The 16155-nt window shown below is 41.0% G+C and overlaps 1 protein-coding gene across 2 annotated transcripts in view; it reads right to left on the reverse strand.

Moving 5' to 3' along the window:
- The window catches only part of UVRAG (UV radiation resistance associated), a 95249-nt gene that overhangs the window by 63501 nt on the left and 15593 nt on the right, over positions 1-16155 (reverse strand). The window contains exons 3-6 of one of the 2 annotated variants that reach the window (XM_034442098.3): positions 15775-15809; positions 11971-12132; positions 10073-10147; positions 9212-9291 (exon numbers count right to left, since the gene is read on the reverse strand). In XM_034442098.3, the coding sequence (XP_034297989.2) occupies positions 9212-9291; positions 10073-10147; positions 11971-12132; positions 15775-15809 (352 nt within the window). The remainder of the gene's footprint in view (positions 1-9211; positions 9292-10072; positions 10148-11970; positions 12133-15774; positions 15810-16155) is intronic. The other variant, XM_087895756.1, reaches the window with a different exon arrangement.

The following is a 16155-nucleotide window of genomic DNA, read 5'->3' on the forward strand; positions in this document are numbered from 1 at the left end:
GGGAAGGGAACAGCGTTCCGTGCGCCTTTGGCGTTTAGTCATGCCAGCCACATGACCACAGAGGCGTCTTCAGACAGCGCTGGCTCTTCGGCTTTGAAACGGAGATGAGCACCGCCCCCTAAAGTCGGGAATGACTAATACATATGTGCGAGGGAACCTTTACCTTTTTAAGTTGAGGACTACCTTTAATATCACCAGTAAGATACCACATCAAGCTACATTCAACACATATCTACCTCAAAATTTCAACTGCCCAGGTTCCTTTTTTCCTGGTGAGTATTTGAATTTCTCCCATGCTCTGATCTTGTTCTGCCCCGGCTACTGATCCCAAAGAACACAGCACACACACAGTTTGTACAAAACTTAATTTACTAAAATAACTCAGTCTTTTTCAAAACAAAGGCTGTTAATAAACTTTCTTAACAGCCTACAAGAAACCAAAGATAAAGTAATCACAATCTTACTAAGGTTGGCAGAAAGCCCAGAAGCAATTTGCAGGGAATCTAGACGCGAATTAGAGTGAACTAAAGTTGTTCCCTACAAATTGCTTCAGTCGGCGTTCCTCCTTAAATAGGCTAAGGGAGTGGCCAATTAGCCCCAAGCCTTACTCTCGAGGAGACCTCCTCCTGAGGAGCCACTCCTGCCTTTTGGCAGCTCTGCGCACCAGTGCATCGAGAAGAGGCTCCTCCTCTTCTTCCTCTTCACCCATGGAAGCTTCTGGAGGTTCTGAAGGCCCTGGCTGAATCCCCGCCTCTGGCACCACATCTTCTCCAGCCTCCTCATTGTCTGACTCGAGTGCCAGCTGCACAGGCTGCTGGCGCAACACCACACCAGCCTCCTTGCTGTCAGAATCAGCTACAATCCGCACAGGCCGCTGACGGGCCACAACAGATCTCTCTCTAAATCAGGGGTTTCCAACCTTGGCAACTTTAAGTCTGGCGGACTTCAACTCCCAGAATTCCCAAGGTTGGAGAGCCCTGCTCCAAATGACAACCATGAGGTTTTGCCTTACTTATGCCATCTTCAAATGTAAACCCAGAGACACTAATGCATTCCCAAGTTAAAAAAAAACAAAAAACACAAGCCATAGAGGGATGAATAATAGATGCCACGTATTTTGCACAAGACGCTTCCGCTAAAAGATGATTGCAGTCTAAATAAGCAACCATTCAAAGCCATCCCAGATACGCCACATGCAATAATTGCACCCAATTGCGCCCCGCAATCAATTCTGCTTAGGCTGAAATGGTTCTACGATTAACCATACATCAGAAATCACCATCAGGGCTCTTCCATTTCCTGACACAACATAATTCTCCTGATAAACAATAATGCCTTGGAACGGGGCCCGGTGGTGACCCAACTCAACTTTAGGAAAAGTTATCGTTGCAAGATTTAATACTAATTGCGTGGATTAGGGCATGATGGGTTGTCATGAAAGTGCTTTAATTTCGCACACAGGGGTCCAGGAAGTTCACACAAATTGGCCCAGGGCCGAGAGATTTCCAAAAATTAAGCTTTCAAAAAATCTAAAGAGGTTTGATAGGAACTGCATGGGAACAAGCCGGGCACATCAATTCAAGTCTTGCAGAGGATAAATATTTTCGTTCAGAATTGGAATGTATTATCAGAGATAGCCCCCCCCAGACATACATCTCGGAGAGGAACATTAATTAAAATGGACTGACTTATTACCTGTAACTACACTGAATTCAAGATCGATTTCTTGGATTTAAATGCCGAGATTTATCCAGGAAAGAATGCGCTTTTGGCTAAGTACTACAGAAAGAAAGAAAGAAAGAAAGAAAGAAAGAAAGAAAGAAAGAAAGAAAGAAAGAAAGAAAGAAAGAAAGAAAGAAAGAAAGAAAGAAAGAAAGAAAGAAAGAAAGAAAGAAAGAAAGAAAGAAAGAAAGAAAGAAAGAAAGAAAGAAAGAAAGAAAGAAAGAAAGAAAGAAAGAAAGAAAGAAAGAAAGAAAGAAAGAAAGAAAGAAAGAAAGAAAGAAAGAAAGAAAGAAAGAAAGAAAGAAAGAAAGAAAGAAAGAAAGAAAGAAAGAAAGAAAGAAAGAAAGAAAGAAAGAAAGAAAGAAAGAAAGAAAGAAAGGGGGAGGGGGGAGAAGGAGAGAAAGAGAGAGAGAGAGAGAAAGAGGGGGAGAGAGAGAAAGAGAAAGAGAGAGGGAAAAAGAAAGAAAAAAGAGAAAGAGAGAAAGAAAGAGAGGGAGGGAGGGAGGAAGAAAGAGGGAGGGAGGGAGAGAAAGAGAGAGAGGGAGGGAGAGAGAGGGAGAAAGAAAGAGAGAAAGAAAGAGAGGGAGGGAGGGAGAGAAAGAAACAGAAAGAGAGGGAGAAAGAAAGAAAGAAAGAAAGAAAGAAAGAGGGAGAGAAAGAGAGAGAGAAGGAGGGAGAGTGAGAGAAAGAAAGAAAGAGAGAAAAAGAGGGAGGGAGGGAGAGAAAGAAAGGAAGGAAGAAAGAGGGAGAGAGGGAGGAAAAGGAAACAGGACAATTCAGTATTTCAGGTATGACCTGAAAATATTGTTCTTGTTAAGGCCCAGTAGAGAACCGACCCATCCTTCCCTCTTTTTCGTGCACATTCTCCCCAGATCAACCTACGGTTCACCAAGGTCTCTATCTCCAGGCTAAAACTTCTACAGCCACTTGCCAGCTGTTAACATTCCTCACCTAATCCTTTTTTTGCGAGCTGTCCAGAGGTGATTGCCCTTCCCTCAACTTCACAGAAAACTGCACTGTCAGGTCTTATTAAGGAGAAAAGGAAGGAAAGAGCTTGGGTGTTTTGCTCTCTCTTCTCTCTTCTCCCCCCCCCCCAGTGAGTAAAATACAAAGCAGAGTTGCTAAATTCAGGCGGGGCTGCTCTTATCCTTGAGGTCCTTGAAGAATTTAGGATTCCTAACCAAACCATCTGTCATGGTTAGGGTGGATTTTGAGAAATGCTGGCATGTATTGATGTATTTTCTTTGGAGGCTGGGCTGCAAGTTGGCTAGGAACGAGACGGCGGAGAAGAGAGAGAAAGTAATGCTTGGAAAAAAGAGAGGCGCATTTTCGAATTATTACTAAACTTCAAGCTTTTTTAAAATTCTCACTTAAGTCCAACCTCTACACCAGATGTAATTTACCTACCGGTTCGCCCAGCACCGAAAATGTGAGTGCGCGCGCATCCACCTCCACACATGCGCACGGCTTGAAAATGTGGCTAAACAGGACGGCATAGCTGTGGGGCGGGTGAACCAGCCCACCCACAGGTCGCTACTAACTACCGGTTTGCCCGAACCGGTTGAATACCACCTCTGCTCTACACCCTGGCCGAATAAAAATTCCCACCACTACAGTCAACTGTCCGTTCCGATTACTAGAATATAAATGATTTCACCTTTATATTTTTCCTCCGTAAGAAACCGGTATTATATTTTTCTTGCCGCTTTATGACTTTTATCATAAAACACCGAAATTACCGCAGACTGGGTTTGCCCTATCCCATTAAACCGTGGTTTGTTTATCTGCAAATAATGAACCAACTATAGCTATCTGGTTTCATATACTGCTCTAAACCAGGGGTCGGCACCCTTAAACACTCAAAGAGCCATTTGGATTCGTTTCCCACAGAAAAGAAAACTCCGGGAGCCACAAAAACCCTTCCCGTACCTGACTATTTCTTGAGCGCCCACAAAACTAGCATCTGTCGTTGCATTAAATGTTCTGTTTTCTTCTGAAACTTTTCTTTTCTTGGATTTATCCACGGTTGGCCTACCGGGGGTTGAAAAGCTCAATAAATTGTGTGCCGATGGGTGTCGCACATTGGCGGTTGTGATGCATACTTTGAGTGACAGGGAGCCAGAGCAGAGGGATGAAAGAGCCACATGCGGCTCCAGAGCCACAGGTTGCTGACTCCTGCTCTAAACCATAATGTAGCTTGATTTTTGGTAGCTCAGAGGGAGAGAATGAAGCTGTCAGCCCTGGAGGCCATCTTTTCTTTGGAGCTTCAGGGCTGCCATATTTAGTGCCTGGGAAAAGGGGAGGGGGGATTTATTTATTTTATTTTATTTTATTAAATTTCTATACCGCCCTTCTCCCGAAGGACTCAGGGCTGTGAACAGCCAGAAGATAAAACACAGGAAATACAAAATTTAAAATAAATTAAAACAAATTAAATAATTTAGGCTGAATTTTAAAATACCCCATAATTAAACAGATTAAAATTTATGTTTAAAATTTAAATTTAAAAGAGGAGATGATTTGCAAAGAGTTGGTGAAGATATATAGCCACAACAACATTCTTTTCTCCGAGAGTCAAGGACGTTCAGCCTTCACCTGGATGGGAGTGACTGGGGGTTGTCTCCAGTTCGGACGATGGGTTGGTTGATTGGATCTTGTGATGGACATGTGGGTGCAAGAGATGGGTCTTTGACTTTCTTTTGGGTGGGGACAACCCGGGAACTTTCAGATTTGGGTTTTCCTAGATATGCCAATATGGCATCTCTAATAAAATGGATCTTTGAGGAATTGCTAGCCTCGGAGTTTTCTTTAGTTGGGGGTGTTACTTGGAACTCTGACATAAGCTTCACGGTTAAAGCTGTGGTGGTGTCATCAAAGCTACGGTTAACATGGACCCACATTTTAACAGATATGAAAAGGATTGATTAATGGCCATCAGGAAGGAAAATAGAATCTCCACATTGGTTGAGTAAGTAAAAATCGCCTTGGTTAGGAAATCATCGTCTTCAGTCTTCCTGGAGGAATCTAACAGGCAAGCCACGTTAAGTAAAACTTTGCACTGGTTCAAACAAATCTATTATTTTAGGGGTTAACATTTTTGATTAGCTTTATTAAGAAATAAGCAGCCTTCTAAAATGAATGAAGGCAAACATACAGGTCTCAGGATAATGTTGCAGGATCCCATCTGGGTCGGTCACTGGGACCGACCTCTGGATGACCCAGATGGAATCCTGCAGCCTTCTAAACAAGCACAAATTACCGGTATATGCAAAATGTTCTACCTGCTTTTGATTATAATGACGGAACTTTGGGTATTTTGAGAATTTAAGAATTTAACTTCCAATGGTTTTTATGAGTTTGTGATTCGGATGCCTGAGTGATTTGATTCAGTTCGGCTCTACCCTAACATCTTGCAAGGCAATAGTGACATCTGCTGGTTTGTCTCCCACAAAGGAATTTGATTTACCAAAATTCCAAGCAAACTCAAGTTTTGGAAAGTTTTATTACTACAGTGTTTCCCCGAAAATAAGACCTCCCCGGATAATAAGCCTAATTGGGCTTTTGAGCACATGCACTAAAATAAGACACACACACCCCCAAAGTAAGCCCTCCCCAAAAATATTTAGCCGCATGTGCAGGCAGTCCCCACTATTTCCTCTGGTTAGGATTAGAGAGACAGAGATGGAAATCAGGTAAGACAGCAAGAGGAGCCCCATCTCGCTCCCCGCGCCCCAAAATAATAAGACCTCCCTGAAAATAAGGCCAAGCGCTTATTTTGGGGTTAAAAAAAATATAAGACAGGTTCTTATTTTCATGGAAACTCGGGTATTATTTATTTATTAAACTATATGCAGCCCATCTTACTGTCAAACAACTCTGGGTTATAAACAGCATAAAAAGAAAGGTACAAAACGTTAAAATTATTATTTTTAGGATCTTTGCGAGGTTGGGAAGTAGATCTGCACAAACCTTGAAATCCTAAGCATTTTCAATACCTCAACTGGAGACACAGCAGAAACTTTTTACAGTAAGTAGTTCAGTAAGTACACTCATGCGTACAGGAAATGCAGTCCTCGATTTGCAACCATGACTGAGGCCAAAATTTAGCTTGCTAAACAAGATAGTTGTTAAGTGAGTTTTGCCCCATTTTGCAACCTTTCTGGCCACAGCTGTTCAGTGAAGCAGTGCAGTTGTTAGTGACACGGTGGTTAAGTGAATCTGGCTTCCCCATTGACTTTACTCGTCAGAAGGTCGCAAAAGGAAATCACGCGACCTCGGAGGCCCTGCAACCGTCATAAATATGAACTGTTTTGCCAAGCATCTGAATTTTGATTGCATGACCACGGAGTTGCAGCAATGGTCGTAAGGGTGAAAAAAAACAGTCATCACTTTTTTTCAACGTCGTAACGTTCAATGGTCGCTAAACAAACGGTTATAAGTCAAGGACTACATGTAGACTTTCCCCTGAAGATTATCCAGAAACATTGGCTGATCTAGAACAGTGGCCCCCAACCTTTTGGGCACCAGGGACCGGTTCCATGGAGAGAGGTTTTTCCGCGGACCAGAAGGGGCCTGGTTTTGCCTGCTGCCTACATCCCGCGGATGGGGTTTCACTTGTTTGTGCGGCCTAGTTGCTGGAATGCCGTGGACCGGTGTCGGTCCATGGACCAGGGGTTGGGAAGTCCCCTGACCTAGAACATAATGGTTCAAGCAGCTATGGGCACCAGTTGATTTTTGTTGCGGCCCGCCAGTGGCCAGCGGACCTGGCAGCAGATTTGGACAGTGAGGAGGTTGAGGAGGAACCTGGGTCAGTCCTGGAGTCTGGGGAAGGCTCTGATGAGGGCTCTGCTTCAGAGGCAGAGAGGGGGCCAGGGCCGTATGCCAGTTATCACCTGTCTTTGGAGTCGGACATCAGTGAGGCAGACGAACAGCTGGGGCCTGTTCCCAGTGTGCACATGCGCAGCATTGCCACACGAAGGGAACAGCTAAAGAACAAGGGTCGACTTGGGAGTAAGGCCACAGGTGGATGATGAAGGGCCCCTCCCAGAGGGAATAAAAGAGGAGCGAAAGGGGAGGGGAGTTTGCAGGAGGCAATTAGTTCATTCCTGCATTCTTGCCAAGTACTGCAGCGTCTGAAAGGTATCGGCCTGGCCACTCTCCAAGCCTGATAAAGGTCGGTAATTGTGAACCATCTTGAAAGACTGTGGGAAAGGAAAGACTTTGCTGGAGAGGAATTCACTATAAATTAAATAAAAGGGGTTTATCGGGACGAGGACTCAGCTTCGTGCTGCTGGGGAAGCCTAGGTCAGAACAATTTTCCCATACAGTATCTCTGCTTGAAACACTGACTGCCAGTCCAACTCCAAGCACTATTTAAATTTTCACTATGACAAAAGTCAGTAAAGTAATGCTAATACAATATGATCACAACACCAACTCTAATAGGCCAGCTGCCATATTTTGTGCTATCTGAAGTTTCTGAACATTCAGAAGACATTCCTCAATACATACCCTACACAGTAATAATATGTATATGTGGCCCAAGTCTTAGTTAATATATGATCTCTTTAATAATGTTGAACAAGAGATCATCTAAATCAAGATAAAATCTAGCAAATGAGAAGCTCTGTTAAAATTAAGAAAATGTCTCCAACCAGATTGGCAAAAATACAACCTAAAAATAGCCCGATTTGTTGGAAGTGCAAAAAGGCACAAGGGATTTTCTATCATTTATGGTGGACGTGCCCGGCAGCAAAGAAATTTTGGTCTAATATCAAAAAATGGTTGGAACAAATAACAAAAACACAGATTGAAAAAGAACCAGAAACATTTCTATTAGGAATCTTTAACAAATCATACCCTAAGGATATCAAATATCTCACAATTCACATATTAACTGCTGCAAGAATAACCTACGCAAAAAATTGGAAGCAAGAAAAAATACCAAGTGAAACAAAAGTAATAGGGAAAATTTTAGAATGCGCTGAAATGGATAGGTTAACCAAGGAATTACAAGAAAGAGAAGAATCAGACTATTATAAAACATGGAATAATTGGTATAATTGGTTAAAAATCAGAAATATACAAAAAATATAGGGGAAATATTACTGATTTAAATATATATATATAATAAAAAATGTTATTAGATTAAGGAGAGGTGAAGGAATATATCATAAGTAGAATTGTAGAATGTCACTCTGAAAAAATGCTTAAGAAGAAATTACACTATATGTTGTATAAATGTTTGTTGTGTATATGTTACGTATGTCTTTTTTAATATTTATATTCAATAAAAATACTTTTAAAAAAATAAAATAAAATTAAGAAAATAAAATGAAAGTAGGTTTATTCTTTTTTTTTTTTTTTCTTTCAGGGTTGCTGCTGGAAGATAGTCCATCAATCCGTGCCATCACTTTAGGACATGGACATATACTGGTGGGAACAAAAAATGGAGAGATTCTTGAAATTGATTAAACTGGCCCCATGACGCTACTTGTGCATCATGTGTAATTGCTTACTTTATGTACCAAAAGCTGTATCAAAGAGCATAACCAGCATTTTTACATTTGCTCATTTGATTCATTTCCTATTTAATGTCACTCTTAGCCCTCAGTACTTTTTTGCAATTTACTGTATGACCGTAACTTTGTAGCTTATATCCTTACGAATTATATTGACTGTTTTCTAATATGATTTGATTGCTTATTTGTAACCTATGACCATCATTAAGTGTTGTACCTTATGATTCTTGACGAACGTATTTTTTCTTTTTATGTACACTGAGAGCGTATGCACTAAAGACAAATTCCTTGTGTGTCCAATCACACTTGGCCAATAAAGAATTCTATTCTATTCTACTCTATTTAGTTAATTTAATGAAGAAGCTATTCAGGATGTTATTGGATTGGATATTGTTTACAAATAGATTTCCAAACTTTTAAGTTACGAAGTCCATCAAGTTTATGCTTCTCAAGGAATACTCACTACAAGATGCAATTAGTTTAATAAGGGTGCTTATCTGGGCTAATTAATTGCTGGACTAATTAATTGCTGGCCAGAGCTTTGAAAGGCAACATGACACGATCACCACTATGCTTGCTTCTCATGGTGAAAAGACACAATGACAATGCTTTGCTGCCATGCTTACGCAACAATCAGAAGCTGTTTCTGCACATCTGGGAGGAGATTTTAGAACTATTTCTTTTCATTTTCTCCCTTTTATCTTTTTAAGTGTAATGCATAATAAAAGTATTATAAAAGAAGAACCGCCACAAGAACATTGCTCTCACGACGAATGACATTTCGACTCCTTCCACTGAGGGCAAAAGAAACAAACTTTCAGCAAGCCAACATTAAGGTGACCTTGAGGTTAAATAAGGTTATTATGCAAGGAGCTTAGGACTATCACTAATGCACAGTGTTGGAAAACATTCTTGGAGATTATGTTATTTTCAGTTCAGCTGCTTCTGAACTGGAAGCCGGGAGTTACCTTAGCAAAGAGAAGACATCATATGAGTTACGCACACAATTTGGATCCACTTGCAGATTCTTTTGGATTTCTGAGACACCCTTAAAGACAAACAAGACGGTACATTAACATTTTTTGTTTTGGTAACACTGAAATCAAAGTCTATCTTCCTAATTAAACAATCTCTACTCGCATGTTTTGCCCATACACAGCGTTTACAGCCTATCCTTTACGTGGGATATTCGTGTTTATCAATCTTTATCCCCAAGTTACTCTTCATCATCGTCTTTTAATGACCCCATAATCCCTTGCAGGGTGGAGTCCGAGCAACTGAATGGAGCTAGTGCAGTGTTTACTGGCCAGATGCCTTTCTTGTCGCCAATGCAGAGCTATATATTCAGCAGATATATTCTCATCGTGCCCAAAGGGAGAAATAGCTGCCTCTACATAGCCTCCTGATTGTGAGGCGAGAGCTCCACCTCTAGGCCACTGCACCACTCCCCAAGCTACTCTTATTCTTATTTATTAATTAGATTTTTGTCCCACCTTATTTTTTTTACAAATACCTCAAGGCAATGAACATGCCAAACATACTGAAGACTCCTTCTTCCTCCACAACAACCCTGCAAGGTGGGTTGGGCTGAGAGAGTGTGGCTGACCCAAAGTCACCCACCTGGCTTTCATGCCTGAAGTGGGACTAGAACTCACTGTCTCCGGTTCTCTAAGCCAACACCTTTAACCACTAGGGCCAAACTGGCTCTCTAGGTTTCACCAGACAGTTAATTCATTTTTAATAAAACAGAAAAAAATATTCTGGAAAGCTAATGTGCTATGCAGGTTGATGATTTTAAGAAGTTATGGACGCAGTGGGTGTAAGCTTACCTTTCGTTCATACAAGGCTCCATAATAGCCATCATTCAGCCCAAAAATGATTTCATTCGGGCTACGAGCATGTATCTGTTAAGTAAAACCAGTGTCACAGATTCAGTCAGCTTACTTTAAAGCCATTGTTTTAGTTCTTTTAGCACCCAGAGTGGCATTCTTTGTAGGGATCATTTGTTTTGTGGCATCCTTCTGTTATTCAGGTTCACCACTGACCCTATAGAGGGGAAAGGAAGAAGCTGAAACTCGATCCCATGAGTAAGATTCATTTTCTGGGCCACAACGAACATTATAAGAGAGCTTAAAAACTAATACATAATCACACATAACCTGAGCTTTCAGGGGCCTAGGCCACCCCACAAAATCACAATAAAATCTTCAGTATTTATAGTCTACTGAAGAACGCCTAAAGCTAAACATCTGGAATTCACTGAAGAAACTTCTTCGATGAGAAGTGAAATATTTTCAAGGAAAAACAGAAAACAAGAAAGTCTAGTGCCCTTTGGAAAAGCACCTCTGGGGCAACCATGACCTGGAAGATTGAGAACCTCCATAAACATTTAACCATCTGGAACTTTTAACTAATTTGGATAGATAACGAACAAGCAAATTGAATATACTTCTATGCAGATTGTCAACTTTCAAAATGAGTGATTAATGTGACAACCCTGTAGTCCATTGGCTCATTCTTTTGAAAGTGTGGCCTGATATGATGAGAATCATCATCCTCTTTTAACAATCCCATAATTCCTTGCAGGGTGGAGTCTGGGCAACTGAATGGAGCTGAGTGTTTCCTGGCCGGATGCCCTTCCTGTTGCCAATGCGGAGTTTTGTTGAGCAGATATATTCTCAACGTGCCCAGAGAGAGAAATATCTGCCTCTACCTAGGATCGAACTCACAGCCTCCTGTTTGTGAGGCGAGACCTCTACCTCTAGGCCACGGTACCACTCTGATATGACGAGAATGACCATTGCATATTAAACTGATCGTATTTCTTTTACCCTAATGCTGGACAGTCTCATGATCATCTAAGAAAAGTGTGTATCATAAATTGAAAATTAATTGTAGTGGCAATTGAAGTTCAGTAACAAGTCAATATGCACTTACTTAAACAAATAAACAGGAAGATCATAGGCAGGCAAAGCAGTGGGAGTGGGAATGACATTTGACTTCCTTCTGGCTTCCCCACTGACTATGCTTGTGGGAAACTGGAAGTGTTGAAATCATGATCACGTGACTGCAAAATCATGATCACATGATACTGCAATAGCCACAATTTTGCACGTAGAACTGACCTGAACATCATGGAAATTTCAATTCCACAGGACTAATGAGTCCTGGATTCTTTTATGCATTTTTAAAATTGTTTGAATTAATGAATTTTAGGTACCTTGATTTTTAAATTAATGAATTTTAGGTTATCTTGATTCAAATATTGTTGTGGTATAATGCAAGGTTTGGGTTACCTTGATGGTACAAGCAGATAAACACAATAAGTGTTTCAGTAATATATAGAAAATTCCTATTAAGCTGCCAATATTTTGTCTAGCATCTGCTAACTTTATATCTTGCACCAAAAGTCCTTTTCAAAAAGCAACTGGACTTTCCTAGATTTTTTTTTCCCTTGAAAACATTTCGCTTCTCATCCAAGAAGCTTCTTCAATTCTTCCGAAGATTCTTGGATGAGAAAGGAAACATTTTTCATTGGGGGGGGGGAACCCAAGAAAGTCCAGTTCCCTTTTCTAAAGGATCTTTGGGACAACCATAACCTGGAACATTGAGCATCTCCACAGAGACTTATATCTTGCAACAATTCTTTGCTAGTCCATCAACAGACATTTGCTGTAAATATCCTTAAATAGCCAATCCAAGTTGAAACAGTATACTTTTCTTTTACCTGCTGGCCCAAATATTTGAGTCCATCTAGATTGACTTTCCACTCAATCAGTAGCCGATAGGTATCATTCTTGCCACCCCATATCCTCACCACAAAACAGGATACAGACGTATCAAGGCGGTCAGGCATTAGACCAAAATCAAGGCTTCGCCATGTCGGGTTCTGTTAGTGTGGAAAGAAGGGAGAATGAATTGTAAATATTCCAGATTGTTTTCCCGCACAGAGATTAGTCCTACTGCAAGGGTCGGCAACCCATACGAGGCTCTGGAGCCGCATGTGGCTCTTTCATCCCTCAGCTGCGGCTCCCTGTCGCCAGTCGGCTCCACAATTGATAGGGCTTTCAGTTAGGACAGATAGAGGAAAAAGGATGCTGCGCTAGGAGGAGATTCTATGGTGGGGGAATCGGACTTCCAGTCAGCTCCAGAATTGAATGGGGGGGTTCCGGTTAGGACTTTTGTGGCTCTTTAGTGTTTAAGGTTGCCAACCCCTGCTCTAAGTCCTTGTCCAGCTGTTAGGATCCAGAGTCCATTGATTAAGTCCAAAATGTAGATGTCTCTTTATCTGAATCCAAAGTGCTGCACAGCCCTAATATGGATACAGGTAATTCTCAACTTACGACTGCAATTGGGCCAAATGTTCATGTTGCTAAGCAAGAAATTTATTAAACGGGTTTTGCCCCATTTTACGACTTTTCTTGCCACATTTGTTAAGTGAATCACTGCAGTTGCTAAATTAGTAACACGGTTGTTAAATGAATCGGGCTTCCTCAGTGACTTTGCTTGTCGAAAGGTCGCAAAACGGGATCACGTGACCCTGGGGCACTGCAACTGTCATAAATGTGAGTCGGCTTTCAAGCATCTGAATCTAAATCGTAAGTGTGAAAAATGGTCGTAACTCATTTTTTTCAGTGCCATTGTAACTTCGAACGGTCACTAAGTGAACTGTTGTAAGTCGAGGACTACCTGAATATGTATCAGACCTGGGAATTAGGAAGATCACCTGTATTGGAAAGACTTTTTCCAAAGGGACAGATGTATACCTTTTGGGAGCTGTGCTTTATTACAAATCGTCATTAAAAGCTTCACTAACAATTGATGGATCAGCTATGACCTTACCTGAACCAAAATAGACTAGCTTCTGTGATCCATTTCCTAATTAACCTCACAAATTGCACTCGGTAGGGAGCTATCCTTCAAAGATGGTCAGGAAATTGATTCAGACCACCACTGCGCAACTATTACGTGACATTACTTGAAAAAGCAGTACTGGCTACCTGTGAACTCTCAAGATCAATGTAAAATACTTGTTTTCTATTCGTTCGATAGACCCCTTGCCCTTCAGCTCAAACAAGCATTCAAGGTGGCTAAGGAAAATGTTAAAGCCATCATTCAAAAGACAGGGGGAGTGGAATCATTACTAACAGGTTCCATATGCTGGTAAGAATATCAATAAAGGAGAATATTTGTAGTGCAGGGTTGAAATGGGGGATCCTTGGTGCTCTCTGAGCGAGAAGAGAAGAGAAGAGAAGAGAAGAGAAGAGAAGAGAAGAGAAGAGAAGAGAAGAGAAGAGAAGAGAAGAGAAGAGAAGAGAAGAGAAGAGAAGAGAAGAGAAGAGTTGGGAGGGACCTTGGAAGTCTTCTAGTCCAACCCCTGCTTAGGCATTTCAGACTCTTTTTAAAAACTTCCAGTGTTGCAGCATTTACAACTTCTGGAGGCAAGTTATTTCATTAATTGTTCTCATGGTCAGGAAATTTCTCCTTAGTTCTAAGTTGCTTCTCTCCTTGATTAGTTCCCATCCGTTGCTTCTTCTCCTGCCCTCAGGTGCTTTGGAGAAGAGCTTGACTCCCTCTTCTTTGGGGCAGCCCCTGGGATATTGGAAGGCTGCTATCATGCCTCCCCCTAGTCCTTCTTTTCATTAAACTAGCCAGGCCCAGTTCCTGCAACCGTTTTTCATATGTTTTAGCCTCCAGTCCCCTAATCATCTTGGTTGCTCTTCTCTGCGCTCTTTCTAGAGTCTCCATATCTTTTTTTATATCATGGCGACCAAAACTGCATGCAGTATTCCAAGTGTGGCCTTACCAAGGCATTATAAAGTGCTATTAACACTTCACGTGATCTTGATGCAATGTTTTCTTGCAAACGTTTCATTACCCTAACTAGGTACCATCATCAGTGCTAGTGAGTATGAGTCTAGGAGCTCATACTCCCACCCCCATTTGCTCTGTCCCCTCGGATGTAGCATCAAGGAGGCTGCCTTCTCAGTAACATCCCAATTACAGCCATGGAAATCCTACAAGGATTCTTGGTTCCCCCTCTATTCATTGCCTTCATGCAAATCACTCTTCTCAGACCCATAACAGCTACTTTAATCTTGTGGAATACAGGTAGTCCTTGACTTACGACCACAATGGAGCCCAAAATTTAGGTTGCTAAGTGAGACATTTGGGAAGAGAGTTTCGCCCCATTTTGCGATTTTTCTGGCCACATTTGTGAATCATTGCAGTTTGTTAAGTTAGCAATACAGTTGTTAAGCAAATCTGACTTGTCAGAAGGTCACAAAAGGGGATCACATGACCCCGGGACACTGCGACTGTCATAAGTATGAACAAGTTGCCGAGTGTCCGAATTCTGATCACGTGACCATGGGGATGCTGCAATGGTCATATGTGTGAAAACAGAAAAAACAGGCATTAAGTAGCTCTGGAGAGGTCTGTCATAACTTCAAATAGTGAGTAAGGGACCAGTCATAAGTCATTTTTTTCAGTTCTGCTGTAACTTTTGAGCCATCACTAAACAAACTGTTGTAAGTCGAAGACTACCTGTACTTATCACTCACACCTGGCTACACCAGGTAGTTACACCAGTTGAAACACGAGCATCTACAGTGACAGTCACTGGCTTCAAAATGGCAGGCACAACTAGCCAACTAAAGCAGCTTCTATTATTTTATTTCTTGAAGACATTTATACAGTATAACCACCCATCTTGTAACCAACATGAGGGCGCTCCCAATCCAGTTAAAACAATATACAAAAACCGTATCAAAACTCCCAAAATTAGCTTTTTAGCTCTTTTTAGCTTTTTAGCTTTTTAAGTGTAAATTGGGTTTTAATTGGATTGTTTTAAATTGTGGGCCAAAGCTGTATAATTCTTTTAATTGATTTTAAATTTTGTATTGGTATGTTTTTTATCCTTGGCTGTGCACCGCCCTGAGTCCAATAGGAGAAGGGCGGTATATAAATTGAATAAATAAATAAATAAATAAATAAAATTAACACATTACATTTAAAAAAAGACAAAAACAACTCTTATTTCATGCAATGAATGCAATAAACATTAAAAAATGGGCGGGGATCACCTTGTCACATCCACCATTTTGAAGCCAATTATGTAAATGTAGGCTGCAACCACTTAAAGCAGCTCCAATCTTCCCCTTGGATTATTGTGGCTGCCTTCTATAGACATAGCATTCCATACTATGATCCACAAAAATCTCGTCAAAAGCTCGTTAGCAGTCTCTGGTTTAAAGCAGTAATAGATATAACTCAGGGAGTTTGCACAGGGAGTGACACGAGGGGAAAAACTGTCCCATTTCGTGGTTAATAAACATTACAGAGCAAGGGTGGGCAACTATGGTGATTTTACCACCCGTGGACTCCAATTCCCAGAATTCCAGCATGGCTGGCTCAGGAATTCTAGGAGTTGAAGTCCACGGGTCGTAGGGTCCCCAGAATTGCCCACACCTGGTTTAAAGGAAAAGATTAAAAGAAAAACCTTAGTAAAGGTAATAACAAGCTCACTTACCAGTGAATTCTTTATGACCTCACTCTTATAAAATTCTATTAAGAAAAAAAGAAAAGAAAAGAAATTAAAAGGAAGTTAGGGATCAGATTGCACAGATTCCTAAGGATATTGAGCCGGGAGAGCAAAACAGCGATTGATAATTAACTCAAGTGGAAGTGCAAGAGATGTCAAGGTATGCAAACAATGGTTATTGTAAAATATTATCCTGCGATTACATGGAAAACAACCCATAGCTACTGAACACTTGTTATCGGGAAAGCCTTCTTTCTTTGATCACGCATAAAAATCAAGCAAGCTCTGTATTTCTCTGAAAAGAGTTTTGATCAAAGAAATCACAAAGGTTCTTCAGTATCTAATCAGCATAAAGATTGTGGCCAAAAA

This window comes from Pantherophis guttatus, chromosome 5 (genome assembly GCF_059756535.1).
Source record: "Pantherophis guttatus breed Tessera chromosome 5, ASM5975653v1, whole genome shotgun sequence".
NCBI lineage: Eukaryota > Metazoa > Chordata > Lepidosauria > Squamata > Colubridae > Pantherophis > Pantherophis guttatus.